Source organism: Convolutriloba macropyga, chromosome 11, assembly GCF_964194025.1.
Source record: "Convolutriloba macropyga chromosome 11, txConMacr16.3, whole genome shotgun sequence".
Lineage (NCBI taxonomy): Eukaryota > Metazoa > Xenacoelomorpha > Acoela > Convolutidae > Convolutriloba > Convolutriloba macropyga.
In genome coordinates, this window is record NC_134478.1 from 40,747,485 (window position 1) to 40,764,574 (window position 17,090).

The 17,090-nt window shown below is 38.4% G+C and overlaps 1 protein-coding gene across 1 annotated transcript; it reads right to left on the reverse strand.

The window, feature by feature from the left end:
* Nucleotides 1–127: 127 nt before the first annotated feature.
* LOC142349659 (uncharacterized) lies at nt 128–15,098 on the reverse strand. Its single transcript, XM_075401377.1, has 2 exons — nt 14,860–15,098; nt 128–814 (listed from the first exon to the last, which is right to left on the reverse strand). The coding sequence occupies exons 1-2, from the start codon at nt 15,019–15,021 to the stop codon at nt 347–349; spliced, it is 630 nt and encodes a 209-aa protein (XP_075257492.1). The 5' UTR covers nt 15,022–15,098; the 3' UTR covers nt 128–346.
* Nucleotides 15,099–17,090: the final 1,992 nt, after the last annotated feature.

A 17,090-nucleotide genomic window follows, 5' to 3' on the forward strand; every position in this document is an offset into this window, starting at 1 on the left:
ATCCCCTTTTTCGTTCCTTGGAATGAAGGGGTGAAGTTCGAAGGCAATAGGGTCCATCAGCTATTTGTGTTGATCTTGTTGTAATCAGAGATTAGTTTTTAAAATATTTATTCGAAAAATGGTGCGTCTTTCCATTTTTTTCACAAACTAATATCTGATCGTGACTGCATATAGGTGATATTGGTTTTCTGCAAAAAGATGTGTTTTTTTATTAGCGTTCCATGAATAGGTACCCTTAATGCCAATTCAACATCAAAACAGAGAATTCATGCTTTACGATGCCTTTTTATATATTTTTTGCCGTTTTGCGCGTTTTTTTCCATTTAAGGTGTACAATAAAACTTCATTACAGCTTGCAAAGAGGAAAAGAAAAGGAAACAAATGCCTGTTCACAAATAAAACAGGCTGTTCCTTGGGCTCCTTTATTGTCGTCTAAGATATTTGCAGCATTCTCGAATTTCTGACTAAAAGAAGTCTGGTCGGTGATCTCTGCAGCTGCAATCCAAAATTGCGCCTGTTCTTTATATTTGGCTCGAATCGGAATGTCTCCGTTGTGTCCTTCAGCAAGTAAAAATGCAGCCACAACGTTATAAAGAGGAATTGCTAACTCTTTTGAAGTTGCCTTCTCAAAATCGATACAAAGAATTTCTGCAATACTTTTGGTCAATTGTTTTTGTTGCATAATCTGTTTGGCTTTTTGTAAGTTTGTGTCGGTTATTTGCCAAATGCCGATACCCCCGTTCACAATAGGCTTCGTAGCTGCTCCAAAATCGCTTGTCAAAGAAATTCGGGCAAATATGAAGTTGTCTTGCTTCTGAAAGGAATATAAATATAAGTTACGTTGCTTTCTGAAAAGGAAATAAAGTCCTTGGAAGGTTGTTTGAACTTCCAAATCTTTTATCATTTCTATTTGTGCCCCCCCCCCTCTCATTTTATATGCAACCTGCCAAGCGCACTCTCTATATTATCACATAATGATTTACTGACACGTCTTTGATACTTAGGGGGGGGGGGTACATAACGTAACGGGAGATTAATTGGGCATGCTATCAATTGTATTGATTAAACGGATCTTTTCCGTTTGTGCCCCCCCCCCGCTTAGTGGGCGCATATTATTTGCACCCCCCAGACGCACGTGCCTTATTTTTACATAATGATTTACTATGTAATGGCACGTGCTCTGTAACTGGGGGGGGGGGCATAACGTACGGGGGAGGGGGCACAAACGGAAAAGATCCGATTAAACTTAGAACAGGAGCTTTGCTGTTTTCAAATAAAAGTTGTTGGCCTGTTCACTCTCTCATATGCCGGCTGCGTCTTCAATAGATGAAAAACCGGATCTATTATGTCCCCCCCCCCCCCCCCGTGTCTTTGATGACCCCCCGCTAGAAATTATATGTTGTTATACAGACGTTACTATGTAAGAAAATAGCACGTGCGCGTGGGGCTCATAAAAAATTTATGCTCACAATACTGGGGGGGGGGGGGGACAGAATGGATATATACTGGGGGGGGGACAGAATCAGTATATACAACTGCCACGATTTTGAACACAGTTAACGGTTAACACTCTTTTCAATTTTCTCCATATTTTGTTTTCGAAATCGAATTGATTTTCAGTTTTATGTCTTTGCAATTAGGTTTTGCTTTTCTACGACTGGTTTTTAAAATGATGTTTTACATTTCATTGATTTTTACTGATCCTTATGTCCTCATTGGAATGAGGAACCATTTCCGATTTGGCTTCTGGTCGTTCAGATCAGTTTAGGATCTTGCTCAATTCGGTGTCCGGTTATTCTAAAGTTTTTTCAATCTAACTAGAGTTAATATTGTTGTCTTTTTTGAAGCAGTTCCTTTATGTGTTTGTTCCTTGACCGAGGTTCTCGTTCAAAATCACTTATGATCGGACCATCAAAAACGCAGCGGCGGGGGGGGGGGATTGGGGTGCGGTGACGTCAAAATTACACTGTCAAGAACATGCTCGGAGTCTGCCTAAAGTCTGATCGTGGCCAAATCTGAACACGCAAATCATTGCCAATTTTGAACGAGCCAAAATCTGATCAAAATTTTAGTCTGAAAAAAGTTATGCCTGAAACAAATTTTTTCTGTAGCCACTTTTTCGCAAAAATGAAACATTACAGCGCACATTTTTTCGACAGAATAGACCCATGAAGAAACAGTGCATTGAAATATGAACAAATTCATCTTGACCCTGAGAGTTTTTTCTTTTTAAGTCAATACTTGGTCGAGATAATATTTAATTGTCAATATTTTCCCCAGGAATGCTTTTCGGTCAATGCACTGTCTAAGTTAAATTTTTTTGAGACTACATACGGTCAATTTGATAGAGCACGGTCTTTTGATAGAGCACGGTCTTTTCATGAAAAATTATGGTCAAAGACGATATTTTTATGCATAGTCTAGACGTTTGGTAAAGGACATACAATTCTGGATTCGCAGTTGTAACAACCCAAGATTCTGGTGAGTCATTTTGCTTAGTATTCCAGCTTCTAGTTAAGAGTTCGTTGGTCGTTCTTAATAAGTTCATTGTACTTTATACAGGTCAGAAATTGAACGCTTATCGGTAACATGTGGGAAACGGAAACGAAAACCGGAAAACAAAGACCTCAAGGAGAGGATGGAGGAACTCAAATTGAAAAATACTAGAAAAGAGGAAGAAATACTTCAAACCGAGTACTCTTTGGACGGAGAAAAAAGAAGTAAGAAAAAACTACAAGAGGACGTAAAATTTGAAAAAGACGAAACAGAGAAACTAAAGAGAAAAAACGATCGACTAAGAAAGGAAAGAAACAGAGCCAGACAGGAGTCGTCAGGCAGTGACGGTACCAATAACAGGAGGCAGTTGGAACTGCTACAATCAAAATTTGACAGCATCTACTCCGCAGTTTTTACCGCTGAAAAACCCAGAAATCAGAATCAAAAGAAAAAGCCACGGAGGAGGCTGGCCTCCAGCCAATCGTCGTCGTCTTCCTCCGACGAAAACTAAAACAGTAGACTAATAAAAAAAATCATAGAGTTTAATAACTTTTAAATTCTCTCCCCAAATTTCATAACAGTTGGTACTGTTAGTCTAGTTTCGCTTTCTTATTTCAATTCTACTGGTGTAAAAGTATTACCTCTTTACTTACGACGTTTCATTACCGCGTTCTCTCTGGGAAGGGTGAGGTGTAACAACCCAAGATTCTGGTGAGTCATTTTGAGTAGTATTCCAGCTTGTAGTTAAGAGTTCGTTGGTCGCTCTTAATAAGTTCGTTGTACTTTATACAAGTCAGAAATTGAACGCTTATCTGTAACATGTGGTGCAAACCCCCCGAGGCGAAAAAACTTTCCATATTAGATTGTATATAAATTTCAATTTCACTGTTCTGATTTCTTAGTTAATATCGAGCCGGAGCTTAGAATTGAATTTTTTTGACTCAGTAGTTATTCAAACCAAATCTTAGAGAAAACCAAGTGGGTTAAATAAGTGTATTTAACAATTAGAATTGGATGTTTTCTGGTAACCATTTTTCATAAAACCCAAGTTGAACCCATGAATAAAGAAGGATTTGAGTTTTAAATAATAGCAATGGGTAGGGTCGCTCGATTGGTGACAGGATTTCCTAAACCCCATCCCCTACAATAATTAGACTAGTTTTCAAAATAAAAGTTGTCTTGGATTGACATCATTTGATTAACACAAAACAAATTATATTGTATCTTATTATTTTATTCTGCAGAACAAAATAGTTTAACCATAAAGTTGCAGCGCAATTTATATTGCTTTCGCCTATCTTCCGTACAAAAATTTGAGCAATTTTTGTGTTTTTGGCGGAAACAATCAATAAAATTGAAGTGCGGCAAAATTAGTAGTAGTAGGTGGTTCGGAACCAAACGTTGAACGACCGAACGGACGCAGTGTAACAAGATGGCCACCTCAACGGATACCGCTCTTATGCTTTTACCGGAACCTTTTAATGGCACGGGAGATATATCTGCATATATCACTCAATTTGAGTTACTAAGAAATTTGAAAAGTTGGTTGGCGCCTCGTAAAGACGCTGATGGTAATATTCAGTTGGATGGTGATGGTAATCAACTATACACTAATAAAAGACATCAGATTTTTCCACTTAGGTTGAGAGCTGCTGCAATAGAGTTCTATCATTCGCTGGACGATGAGACTTAAAATGATTACAAAAGCCTTTGGAATGCATTTGAGAAACAGTATCTAGAACCCCCTGAACTTTTCAGAAGAGCAATTAGAAAACGAACTCAAGGAGAGTCTGAGAAGGTTACCGAGTTCTTGGCAGATCTAAAACTTCTTGCTAAAAAGGCATATCCTGATGATTCTGAGGAAATCAGAGAACACCGTGTTATGCTAGTTTTCTTGGAAGGATTGCTTGATCATAATGTTAAATTAGAAATTAGGAAAGAAAAAGATATTTCTCAAGCGGATGCTTTAAAAAGAGCCGTGCATTTGGATGTAATCTACCGGTTAGAGATTCCAAGCCAAGGCGGCGTTAATAATGGTTTAAAGAGTAGTCCTCAAGGAGTAGAATCAATTGATAGACTTATCAATCGAATGGATTCGATGATGAATAAGACGGCTCTCAGTCAAATTAACTGTAACTCCGGGAGAGACTCTAGGCGACCGAGTTAAACATATAAGTCAAACAAACATTCTCAATCACCGAGACAGGGGTTTTCTCGAAATCAATATAACTTTAGGGAGAGGTACAAATCAAATCAAAGAACAAAACGGGTTCCTCATCATCCGTAGAAAATCTAATTCGCGCTCGCCTCAAAGACCTCTCTCTAATTCATCTCGATCACCAAGCGTCAACCAACGAGTTAATTTTAATAAAGAAATTGTTTGCTATCAGTGCAACCGAAAAGGGACACTAAAAATAATTGTCGCAATTGTTGGTCATGTGGGTCTAGTTCTCATACAAGAATAAACTGTCCACAAGCAAACACGTAATAAAAAGAAATATTATAGAAAGTAATTTTGACTTGCTGTGTTTACTAATTGACACAACTGGACCCAATATACGAGATTAAATCCCTCCTCACCCGTCTTAAAGTTTCGAATATCCTCTTGACCGCTCTAAAAGATTCTAGAGCCATTATCATTGTTTACGAGAATCAACTCTGGCAAGGATGGATTCTTCCTTTGGGTGCTTGGAGTCATCTGACATACATGCCGCCTCTGTAAACGGAGTGCCGCTTTGTTTGGTGGGAAAAACTCGTTTATTGTGTGAATGGTTTCAAGGCAGCGCAAAGTTTGTTGGAATTTTCTATGTAGCTGTTGATATAAGTGTACCAGTAATTCTGGGAATGGATTTGCTACGTCAGCCAAAAGTGCAAACTTGATTTCTTTTTGGGTCAATTAGATGTCAATGAACGAGTTTTAGAATGTATTAGTCCGTCCACTACTACGTCAAGTGGACCAAACGGAAGTTCAGTATACGTTATTCATACGACAATGCTTCCCCAAAGAAGTGAAAGTCTTGTTTTATGTAAGCCTACGTCGCAAGCGGTCTTAACTCAAACCCAAGCAATGTTGCTGGGGTCTACCAGTTGTAATGGTTTCAGCGGCCTAATTGAGTCATTGCAAAACCATAATGAGATGTACTTAATTGTAGCGGTACTCAAAGACCGTGAAATTTACATTAGGATCTTGAATTCTACAAAAAGCAACATTACATTGTATAGCAACCAGAAAATTGCAGTTTTAAGTGAAGCGCCTACGAATTTTGTTGTTAGTTTTGTAAATCTTCCCGGTGAAGGTGTTCAGCCATCCTTGGAAAAAATTTTTGCAGAGGACTTGCAAAAGCTTAATAATGAGCAACTTCAGGCGGCAGGGAAACTACTTGAGCAGTATTCACATGTGTTTGCGCAAGACAAATGGGATCTTGGAAGATGCGATTTGCATAAACTTCAAATCAAGTTAAAAAAAGATGCCCAACCAAGTAGGGTTCCATATCGGGCAATGAATCCATCGAAACGGAAAACTCTAAAAGAGTTCGTCATTAACCTACTGACAAAAGACCCAATAGAGCCGACCCATTCGGAATGGACAGCGCCAACAGTGTTAGTTCCAAAAAAAAGATGGTAGTAATCGGTTGGTCTTAGACTACAGGAAACTGAATTCCCAGACTGTTAAGACATCTTGGCCGTTGCCACGGATTCAAGATATTCTGGGAAGCTTACAAGGTAGCTGTTACTTTTCAAATCTAGATTTAGCAACGGGTTTCCATCAGATGGAAATAGAAGAAGAAGATCAACATCTTACTTCTTTTATAACTCCATTTGGTTTGTATCAATGGAAACGAATGCCAATGGGGCTTTGTAATGCACCTGGTGCTTTTCAAAGATTGATGGAACTGGTCTTAACAGGATTGACATACGAAATTGTTCTGGTGTATATAGATGACAACATTGTTATTGGCAGGTTGTTTGAGGAACACCTGAAGATTTAAGCTATCACTCTAGGTAGAATAGAAGAGGCAAATTTGAAAATATCGCCCTCCAAATGTAAATTCTTTCAAAATTCTATCCGTTCCTTGGGTCATATTATTTCCAACGATAGAACTCAAACCAATCCAGCTAAAATAGCCGCTGTAAATTCATACCCAGTACCTAAAACCATGAAGCAGGTGCGTGCATTTTTTGGACTAACAGGATTTTACCGGAAGTTTATACCAAGTTTTGGTAAAATAGCGAAACCTTTGTATAACCTATTGAATAAAAAAAAAGGATTCCATTGGACGGAGGGTTGCGATAAAGTTTTTCAGTCCTTGAAAAACACATTGTTGAAAGCCCCAATTTTGGGTTTTCCTACAGGGACTGATACCTTTGTCCTTTGTACTGATGTGTCTCTGTCTGGTATCGGAGCTGTTTTTTCCCAGAACCAGGGTGGTTATTTAAAGGTTATAGCGTATGCTAGTATAACTTTACAGAAGGGTCAGCGTAACTATTCTGCAACAAAGCGGGAATTGTACGCAGTTGTTTAATATACCCATTATTTTCAAGAGTATCTCATTGGTTGAAAATTTAATGTGATAACTGATCACCGGGCTTTAGTTTGTTTATATTCCTTCAAAGGACCTGAGGGCTTGGTAGCAAGACGGATATAAAAATTAAGTTTGTTTGATTGAGATCGGGAACACAAATATCACATGCAGATGCTTTGTCACGCACGAACGACAATTCATATAAAATATCAGCAGTTAACTTAGAGTCCTCAACAGAGGCTGAGGTTCCTTTTGCTAAGAAACAGGCAGGTCACTACACGTTGGAAAGGTTTGTAATTGGTTAGTCTCTCAGAATCGCCCCCAAGGCCAGAACTCTTTGGAGAGCCAACAGACCTGATAGGTTATTGGCATCAATTTGAGTCCTTAACTATAATAGATGACTGTATTTACCGTCAAATAGTTGACACTGACGGTTCAATACAAATTAACCATATTTGTGCTCCAAAAAGAGAAGTTTCAAAACTTTTAACCGCTTCATAATGACATAAGAGCTGTTTATTTAGGTATCGCTAAGACCTTGCAACGTGTTCGGAAACGCTTTTTTTGGCCTGGTGTCAAAAGAGATGTTGAGGCTTGGGTCTCTAGTTGCGATTAGTGTCAAAAACGGAAGGGTCCAAATCAAAAACATCGTATGCCGATGTTAATATGGCCCTCCTCACAACCATTTTATCACATACCTTGCGACATCCTAGGTCCATTACCTGTTAGCAAAGGCCATAAATATATCTTCATGATCGGTGATAACTTTTCTCGATGGTTCGAGGCAATTCCTTTGCAGGACATAAAAGCAAATATTGTCTGTGATGCTCTTATTGATGCATGGATAACCCGGTTTGATGTCCCAGAGTACATTCACAGTGAAAATGGTGTCCAATTTACTTCAAAACTTTATAAAGATGTTTGTCATAAACTGGGAATGGAGCCGACTTACTCCACGCCCTATCACCCTCAGGGTAACGCTAAAGTTGAGCGAATCAATAGAACATTAGAGGATGGTTAAGCATAATATTGTTAGTTAAAATCAATCTCAGTGGTCTGAGCTTCTGCAAGGTTTTATGATGGCTTACAGATCAGCCGCTCATGAAACAACTTGTCAAACACCCTTTAGAGTTATTTTTGGGCAGGAAATGAGAATGCCTATTGACTTTTTATATCCAACCTCGACGGACTTTCGCAGTCCTCAGAATTTTCAGTCGGCAATCCAAGACAAGTTGGTTCATATTTCACAACTTTTTGAGTATATGCGTTCAAACTGTGCACTTGAGCACCGTAGGCAAAAACTGATATTCTACAAAAAATTTTATGGCCCATCTTATAAAGAACAAGACCTCGTGTTGGTGCACTCACCACTAGTGAAAACAGGTCAATCAACAAAACTCAAAAGCCATTGGAGTGGTCCGTATGTTATCACAGAGAAAATCAACGATGTTAATTTTATGGTGCAAAACTCTGGCAAAAAGAGCATTGTGCTATTATTAGAATAGTTTCAAGGAGAAACGTATTTCGCTTCCTAAAAAACGCCCTCAGATAAACAGGTTGCATTTTCTAAAAAGACCACCGAGCAACATAGTGTACAAGATGCTGAAATACAATCAAATGATAATGACTTGCTTTTGTTTGAACCTGATGAGAGGTCTAATCAAGTGCAACAACCACAGCCATGTAGTTCTAATAGATAATTGCTTCGTAGATGGGCAACTAAAATGGTGCGGTCACCAGGGTTTTATTATTTGCCTTGATGCTTAGGTCGAGAATATAGCTGTTACTTGTGGGGACATTTGCAATGTCTCTGTCAGCAACGGGAACACTGATTGGATACGACACTGAGCAAGTTTTATCAACAAGGATATATTCATTGATGCCTTCCGACAGATGTTCACCTGATAAACTAAATACTGAAAACATGACCTATGGTGGTTTAGTATTACAGGCAACGGAAGTTGAAACTGACTTGAGTTTTTGAATGTACCGTGCTTCTTTTGTTGTCTGGAAAGTTGCTCATTCAGCCAGATTAGATGATGCAACATTCATTGCAGAAGAATCACGGTTGATTCCGACTTACTATCCAATTGAAACTTTGACTTGTCGTGCTATTTGGACGAACCAGGAGTTCACACTACCAGGATTTTCCAATTCCAAATTTAAGTTTAAAAAAATTTCATTGTCGATGGTCGAGAATTGAAAGCTGGGGAGCAAAATAGTTTCAATTTACCGCTAGACTCAATCGAGGAGTTTCGAAGGTTGGCTATCGATGGGCTGATGGTGTGGAATGGAAAACACCCACGGGTTCAGTAAAATTTGGCTCGGTAGCAATTACTGGAGAAATAGTATTAGGAAAGTTGATTGCTGCTCTAGACAAACCATCAACGCCATGGTTGCTTGTAATGCAGGATCCTATGGGTCAGAAAACTTCATGCATTTTTCCGGGCTCAGATTTTACTCATGATTCAGTGGCGTATCTGCCTCACATTTAAGGACAATGTGAAATGAAATCTTTTTTCATGTTTAATGAAGATAACAAAGGTGTCCTCAAAAAATCTAGGGAGGCGGAATACATTAGCGGAGAAACAACCGAGGGTTAGAACATCAGAGTGTTTTACGTAGAGGTACTGAACACTACTCTAACAGTTTGTTCCCACAGAGTTAAAACAACATCATACACAGTTTTATAATTGGTAATTGAGCAAATCATACAGAAAATTCCACCAGTGGACTTTAACGTTGATGCAATTCCCAATCTGGTCTATGGAACTAAAATAGAATTTGTGCATGTAAATGCTCACCTTTTGAGACAACGGATTGTCAATTTCATCAAATAGGAGATTTGTAAAACGAGACAAATGATTCTAAACGGATTATTATCTCTCGCTTCTAATCTTGACAATCCCAATTTGCTCCTGGGAACAGGCTCTATGGTGGGATTTCATGCAGAGAAAGCTGGTGCAGTGTTATATGTACACAAATGTTCTAAGGTAGCAGTACATATAGCTGATTTTCTCTATTGAACTAAGAAAGTACCTGTCATTATGGATAACTCAACGAAAATAAAATTTATGAACCCCATCACTCAAGTAGTTTAGCCTAACTATACACTAACATCTTGTGATCCTATTGCGCTTTATTTGTATAAAACTGCTGAAGGCATTTGGATGCACTATGGAAGTGATCATTCCGTCGCTCATAATCCGGAATCTTTGAGTGTGTTTAGTCACTTAGACTTTGCTGACAATCTGCCCTCACTGCACACGGCAGGATTGTTTTCATATGAAAATTTAGGACAAAGTGCAAAAGCACGCGTTTTGAAATTTTCATGAAGGACAATTGCTTGTCAGGAGGTTTACTTAGAATCTGGTAACAAATATTCACATCCTGGTTTAAGCCATTTCAATTCCAATTTACGAACGGAATTGTCTGGCTTACCAACATGGAGATACTTGGAAAGTTTGGAAAACTTAGCTGCAGTCTCGTGGTATTGGACTGAAGAAGCTACTCTCTCCGTGTTAACATTGTTTGCGATACGTGGTGTTTTCATATTTTGTCTAAAAATTGTTTTTCTTCCGTTCGACTGCTGGCGTTCGGCGTTCCTTTTTGTACCGTCGCGTCGCTTATGAATCCGTTCGCTCCGTTTCTCAGAACCATGGATGGTCATCGTGAGATAATGGAATTACACGATCCTGTTCCTAGTGTACCGACTCAACCACTGCCAGAGGCAGTGCCTCCTAAAGTAGTAAGAGATAGCCTCTATCCTACAGAAAGGATAGTGGCTATACAATCTGAAACTAGAGTGATCTAGCTTTTTATTTAGAATGGCATTCAACAGCAGCAGCAACAACAACAGCAACAACTGATCTTCTGGGGAGATTCTCAACATTCCGTTAATTGATAATGATCCGGTATCATTATTTAGCCCTATTTACGAAGGTAATTGGGCCGAGGAAGTCGAGAGGACTAGGGGTCCTTTCGAGGCCGATATACCTAATTATTGTGTCCCTCTATATAGACAACAAGAGATTTTCTGGTAACCCTTTTTCATAAAACCCAAGTCGAACCCATGCGTAAAGAAGGATTTGAGTTTTAAATAATAGTAACGTGTAGGGTTGCTAGACAGTAAAACTACCCTTTAACAAAGTAAAAGTAAATTGGAATTTTTCCCCGGATTCAACGCAATTCTTACGACTAATTCATAGATTCCTTGGTAACTCCAATTTTTTGGAGTTTTTCTGGTAAAATAAGCGCTGATTTTTGCCGCCACATTCATAGCACTCAGCGCTAAAGAACACAATTCTTACGAATTTTTACCGCATTTACAGCAATGGGTGTTTCAAAAAGGCATTCAAAGTTTTAACTTTGTAGATAATTTGTAGAGTCTGATCATAGATAATTTTGAACGGGTCAAAAACGCACCCAATTTTTCGGTTGAGCCAGAAACACATACCAAAATTTTGTCGAGGCAAAAACGCTTCCAAAACTCTTGAACGACGCACAAATGCGCCAATGTTTTGAAAGAGGCAAAGTCTGATAACGGGCAGATTTGAACGAGTACCTGGACAAGCCAAGCATTTTGAACTCGCAAAAGTCTGATTATGGGTGACTATATCTGGATGGGTCTGATCATCCGTAATTATTGTTTGGAAGGGCCTGATCATGGGGTACCATTGCACTTCCAATGAAAACTTGATTCTAATTTTCAGGTGAACTAAGGGGTTGTGACCTCTCTTGAATTCTCTTTTCTGCCACTTATCCTAACTGCTACACTACTGTAACTGTTTTATGTTTGATGTAACATAAAATTGAAGTTGAATTGTTTTCACTTGAGGAATCTAATTTTTTCATTTTGCAAGTTTTTGTTTTGTAAAATTCGGGACCAAATCCTTATTGCTTTTGCTTCAATTTTGCGCAATTTTGAGCCATAACATCCATTTTGATTCTCAAGTCATATCACCCCCCCCCCCCCCAGAAATGTTGCCTGTGTAGATCAGTTCAGCCCGTTTTTGGGAAGGACTTGGGTAGAACCAGTTTCTCTATGTATAGCACTACTACTAATTCTCTCGTAGTTCACGCTTGACGACTTCAAACTCATATGGAATTCGATTCCCTCGTTGGCGGTTATGATTTGTCTTATGACTGATACAAAGCCTGTGACTCTTGTGTTGAATTCTAGTTTTGCAGCTTTCTAATTTTCTTGAATTAACTCGGGAACGCGCGTACTAGTGTTGGCTAACTCTAGAAATTCCCAGGCATCTTCATACAAAATTTGGGTCTTTCCCATTATAGCCCCCCCCCCCCTGCTTGATGGTCAGAAAACCTATGGCCCCCCTCAACATGGTAATTGTAATGGGGGCTATAATTTCATGGGGGGGGGCTATAACATGGAAGACCCCAAAAATTGTTGAAGAGTAATATGTGCAGCTGTTCATACAGTGTATACAAGTGCTCTCATGGATTGACTTCAGCTTTTGTGATTTGTCTGTATTCGTTTCTAAGTATTGCTTTTTGACTGCTTTCGGAATTTTAAGTTTCTGCCTGTAGGCAACTTTTTCTGCTTTTTAACTGTTGGTTGTCCATGATTGGTTTTAATTTGTTAAGCATGTGACTGACTAACTGAACGTTGAAATAACTTTTCTCTTGATTATAATTGTCAATGATAAGAACATAACTTCTTCGCCCATGAAAAGAGTGAGCGGAACCATTTTCATGTGAAGCCACGAAAAGAGTTTGTATAAAAACTTTAGGTATGTGCTCAACCATATATTCAACATCGCCCTCTTGATTTTTTGGGTCTTTTCATAAAGTCTAGATCTCATTTGGGTTTTTGTGAAAATGATCTTCGAATTAGGTGTGAGTATCATATGACCTCTATATGATTTCTTTTTGTTTTATTTTTTTTTTGTTTCTCTTGCGTTTTTTAGCTGCAATGCGAGGCTATATTTGCTTAAACTTTTGGCATAATTTTCAACAGTTACTATTTTTCTAGTTATCTATGACAAATTCCTAGATAATCACGAGGTCCTAAGAAGAAGCTATCACAACCTTATTATTTTTAGCTTCCTTATTTTTTGCTAATGCTATCCTAAGGAGCAACCTCGTAAAGGGCTAGTTTGATGAATCAATTAGAGGAAAAAATGGATTCTAGATCATTTCAAAAATCTTGCAAAAAGAAGGTAGTGAATACATTTCAACAGCATTTTCTACCAAAAGTTCTTGTAAAAAATATTTGTTCTTCGTTTTTAGAGTGCAAATCTTTTTAGAGTGCAACTCATATGGAATTCGATTCCCTCGTTGGCGGTTATGATTTGTCTTATGACTGATACAAAGCCTGTGACTCTTGTGTTGAATTCTAGTTTTGCAGCCTTCTAATTTTCTTGAATTAACTCGGGAACGCGCGTACTAGTGTTGGCTAACTCTAGAAATTCCCAGGCATCTTCATACAAAATTTGGGTCTTTCCCATTATAGCCCCCCCTGCTTGATGGTCAGAAAACCTATGGCCCCCCTCAACATGGTAATTGTAATGGGGGCTATAATTTCATGGGGGGCTATAACATGGAAGACCCCAAAAATTGTAGAAGAGTAATATGTGCAGCTGTTCATACAGTGTATACAAGTGCTCTCATGGATTGACTTCAGCTTTTGTGATTTGTCTGTATTCGTTTCTAAGTATTGCTTTTTGACTGCTTTCGGAATTTTAAGTTTCTGCCTGTAGGCAACTTTTTCTGCTTTTTAACTGTTGGTTGTCCATGATTGGTTTTAATTTGTTAAGCATGTGACTGACTAACTGAACGTTGAAATAACTTTTCTCTTGATTATAATTGTCAATGATAAGAACGTAACTTCTTCGCCCATGAAAAGAGTGAGCGGAACCATTTTCATGTGAAGCCACGAAAAGAGTTTGTATAAAAACTTTAGGTATGTGCTCAACCATATATTCAACATCGCCCTCTTGATTTTTTGGGTCTTTTCATAAAGTCTAGATCTCATTTGGGTTTTTGTGAAAATGATCTTCGAATTAGGTGTGAGTATCATATGACCTCTATATGATTTCTTTTTGTTTAATTTTTTTTTGTTTCTCTTGCGTTTTTTAGCTGCAATGCGAGGCTATATTTGCTTAAACTTTTGGCATAATTTTCAACAGTTACTATTTTTCTAGTTATCTATGACAAATTCCTAGATAATCACGAGGTCCTAAGAAGAAGCTATCACAACCTTATTATTTTTAGCTTCCTTATTTTTTGCTAATGCTATCCTAAGGAGCAACCTCGTAAAGGGCTAGTTTGATGAATCAATTAGAGGAAAAAATGGATTCTAGATCATTTCAAAAATCTTGCAAAAAGAAGGTAGTGAATACATTTCAACAGCATTTTCTACCAAAAGTTCTTGTAAAAATATTTGTTCTTCGTTTTTAGAGTGCAAATCTTTGACACCAAAATATGATAACAAAATCAACAGCAATGAGGTTTTCGTTTACTCTACTTATTACGTTTATGTGTTTGTGTGTGTGTGTGTGTGTGTGTGTGTGTGTGTGTGTGTGTGTGTTTGATTGTGTCTGTGTGTGTGTTTGAGGTGTGTGTATATATGTGTATGCGTGCTTGTGCGTGTGCGTGTGCGTGTGTGTGTGTGTGTGTGTGTGTGTGTGTGTGTGTGTGTGTGTGTGTGTGTGTGAGTGTGTGTGTGTTTGCCTATGTGTGTGTGCGTGTGTGTAGGTGCTTGTGCGTGTGTACGCTTTTGTGGGTTCAGGGTGTTTTTGTGCTTTGGGTTAGGGATGCTCGGCTAAATTTTCCTTAGCTGCTGGATATAAATTTGTATAAGAAAAAACGTTACTGCCTTGAAAATTCTGGAATAGATGACTTTGTCAATTGATGCTTTGGCCACCTCGCAACCCTTGGCATCCGGTGTCATAGTCTGGTCAACGCTTGCATCTCCATAAACAGCAAACATAACAATGAAAGAAAGTAAACAAATATAACACAACCCAGATATGTTCATCTTATTCCGTTTAAAATTGACTTTTAAAACGGTCTTCAAAATTGGATACAAACCGGGTAAAATTTTACCAAACTTGATTGCCTCGTGACTTTTTAGCAGGATGACTTTAATGACACAAATTGAGTTGTTTACCAAAACTCGAACGAACTCACCTATGAGGAAACTGTTTCTATCATTAGACTACGAGTTTATCACCACTCTTTTATCGCCACTGTTTACTTAGAAACAGCGGCAATAAAAAGTGTGATAAACTCGTAGTCTAATGCTGAAGTGTTTTTTCCAGTGTCGATCGGGCATTAAAATTTGTTACACTGGCAGTTTACTTAACTGCTATTATCGCAACAGGTGTTGATTAAAACTCGAACGAATTCATCTATAAGTATTACATGGTTGTTATCGCCATCGAGAAGCTGTCAAACTGCGAGGTTCAACTGAGTTGTTTAATGACTTCGAGAAATCAATAACAAATGCGTGATAACGTTCTTGACCAGTTCCCGTTGTGACTCCAACAGTTGCATAAGCTATCAACGAGGGTGTCTTATTAACGCCCGAAGAAGATAACCCAGGTTGAGGTGCACGGCCCAATCGATCTCTGATCAGACCATCCTGGTCGAAATTGGCTCTCGTTATAGCGACTTGAATTGCGCACTTGAGGTGTCAGACACATTTCGGTCGCGCACTGGGGTGCCAGAGGCAATTTGGTCGCGAGCTGGGTATTCAGACCAACTTGATTTGCGCAGACTAAATTTTCAAACCATTAAAGTGGTAGAAAACTTTAGCATAATTTTTTTCAGAAAAAAAACGTTACTTTCTGTATATGTTTTATGACTTAGTCTCTTTTTGGGGAGAACTGTTGGGTCTGGTCGGACTATCCAGATTCTGAAAATACAAAAAAATTGCCAAAAGGCGTTTTGTGAGCAGAACGACATCTAATCTGTTTCCGCTCCAGTTTTTCGCCTCCCCAATCATAAAAGATTTGTTATATAGAACATGTAAAAAGGAATGAACATCGGGAGCGTAAAAATTAAATACCCACTATGCTGGGGGGGGGGGCAAAAAGCATTGATCCGCTAAATACTTTTTTTCTACTGAAACTGTTTCTTTTCACTGCGGTACAAAAGTTAATAACGTGCATGGTTTGTTCACACATGGTAATGAAACTAAAGTTGTGCTCACGTATGGACAAGACTTCTTCAGATCACAAATCTCTGAGGCTGAGAAAAGTTGTTGAAGAAGTTCAAGTGGGCGATGCAAACCATGAGTGATAATGTTCTATTCTAAATAGATGTTAGAACAAATTCTCAGTTGCCCGAGGGACTTAGTGCCCTAAACCGAGGACGATGGCACCCGAGTGCTGAGTGTGAGGCCCGAGGTGGACTTAGATTTTGTTCTAACGTATTTAGCGCATAATTTTGCATATTACTGAAAGAAAAATTCTTTGCTTGAAAATAAACATAGGAGTTGAAATAAACCAAACGTCTCCGTTTTTCTTGGTACTTGTTCTCAGTGAAACTTTCGTATTTGTCATCCATCGATAGTAAATCATTTCAGTTTTTACTTAGATTATGGCGAAATGTGTTAAGATCACCCATCTAAAAGTTTCATCAATACTCGAGTAAAATATTAAAAAGCTCTAACTGTACTCTAATGACATTGCGTTAACCGAGAAAACAGTAAACTATGAGTGATCTAAGAAAACCCGGGTGGATTTGAAATTGTTAGCATGTAAGAACTTGCAAGTTTCTTGCAAGTTCTTACAAGGCGATGCATCGCCTTGTAAGTTTTTCTTCCAAAAATATGAAAGTTATTACAAGTTGACCATTCGACGTACAAGTTACTTACAAGTTAACCATTCGTCTTACAAATGACTTACAAGTTAACCATTCGACTTACAAGGCTCCTACAAGATAAACCTTCAACTTGTGAGTGGTCATCTTGTAAAAACTTGCAAGTTTTTGGCAGAAACTTGCAAGGCGAAGTTCTTACAAGATAACCATTCTGCCTATGCTGTAAAAAAAAGTAAAACGTCACAAGATATGAATATACACATATTCTGCGCCACATATTCG

Coding starts and splice junctions, on each gene's coding strand:
- LOC142349659 (XM_075401377.1), bottom strand. CDS start 15,021: ATGAACATATCTGGGTTGTGTTATATTTGTTTACTTTCTTTCATTGTT. Junction 815..14,859: donor TCTATTCCAGAATTTTCAAG/GCAGTAACGTTT, acceptor TATTCCTTTCAG/AAGCAAGACAACTTCATATT.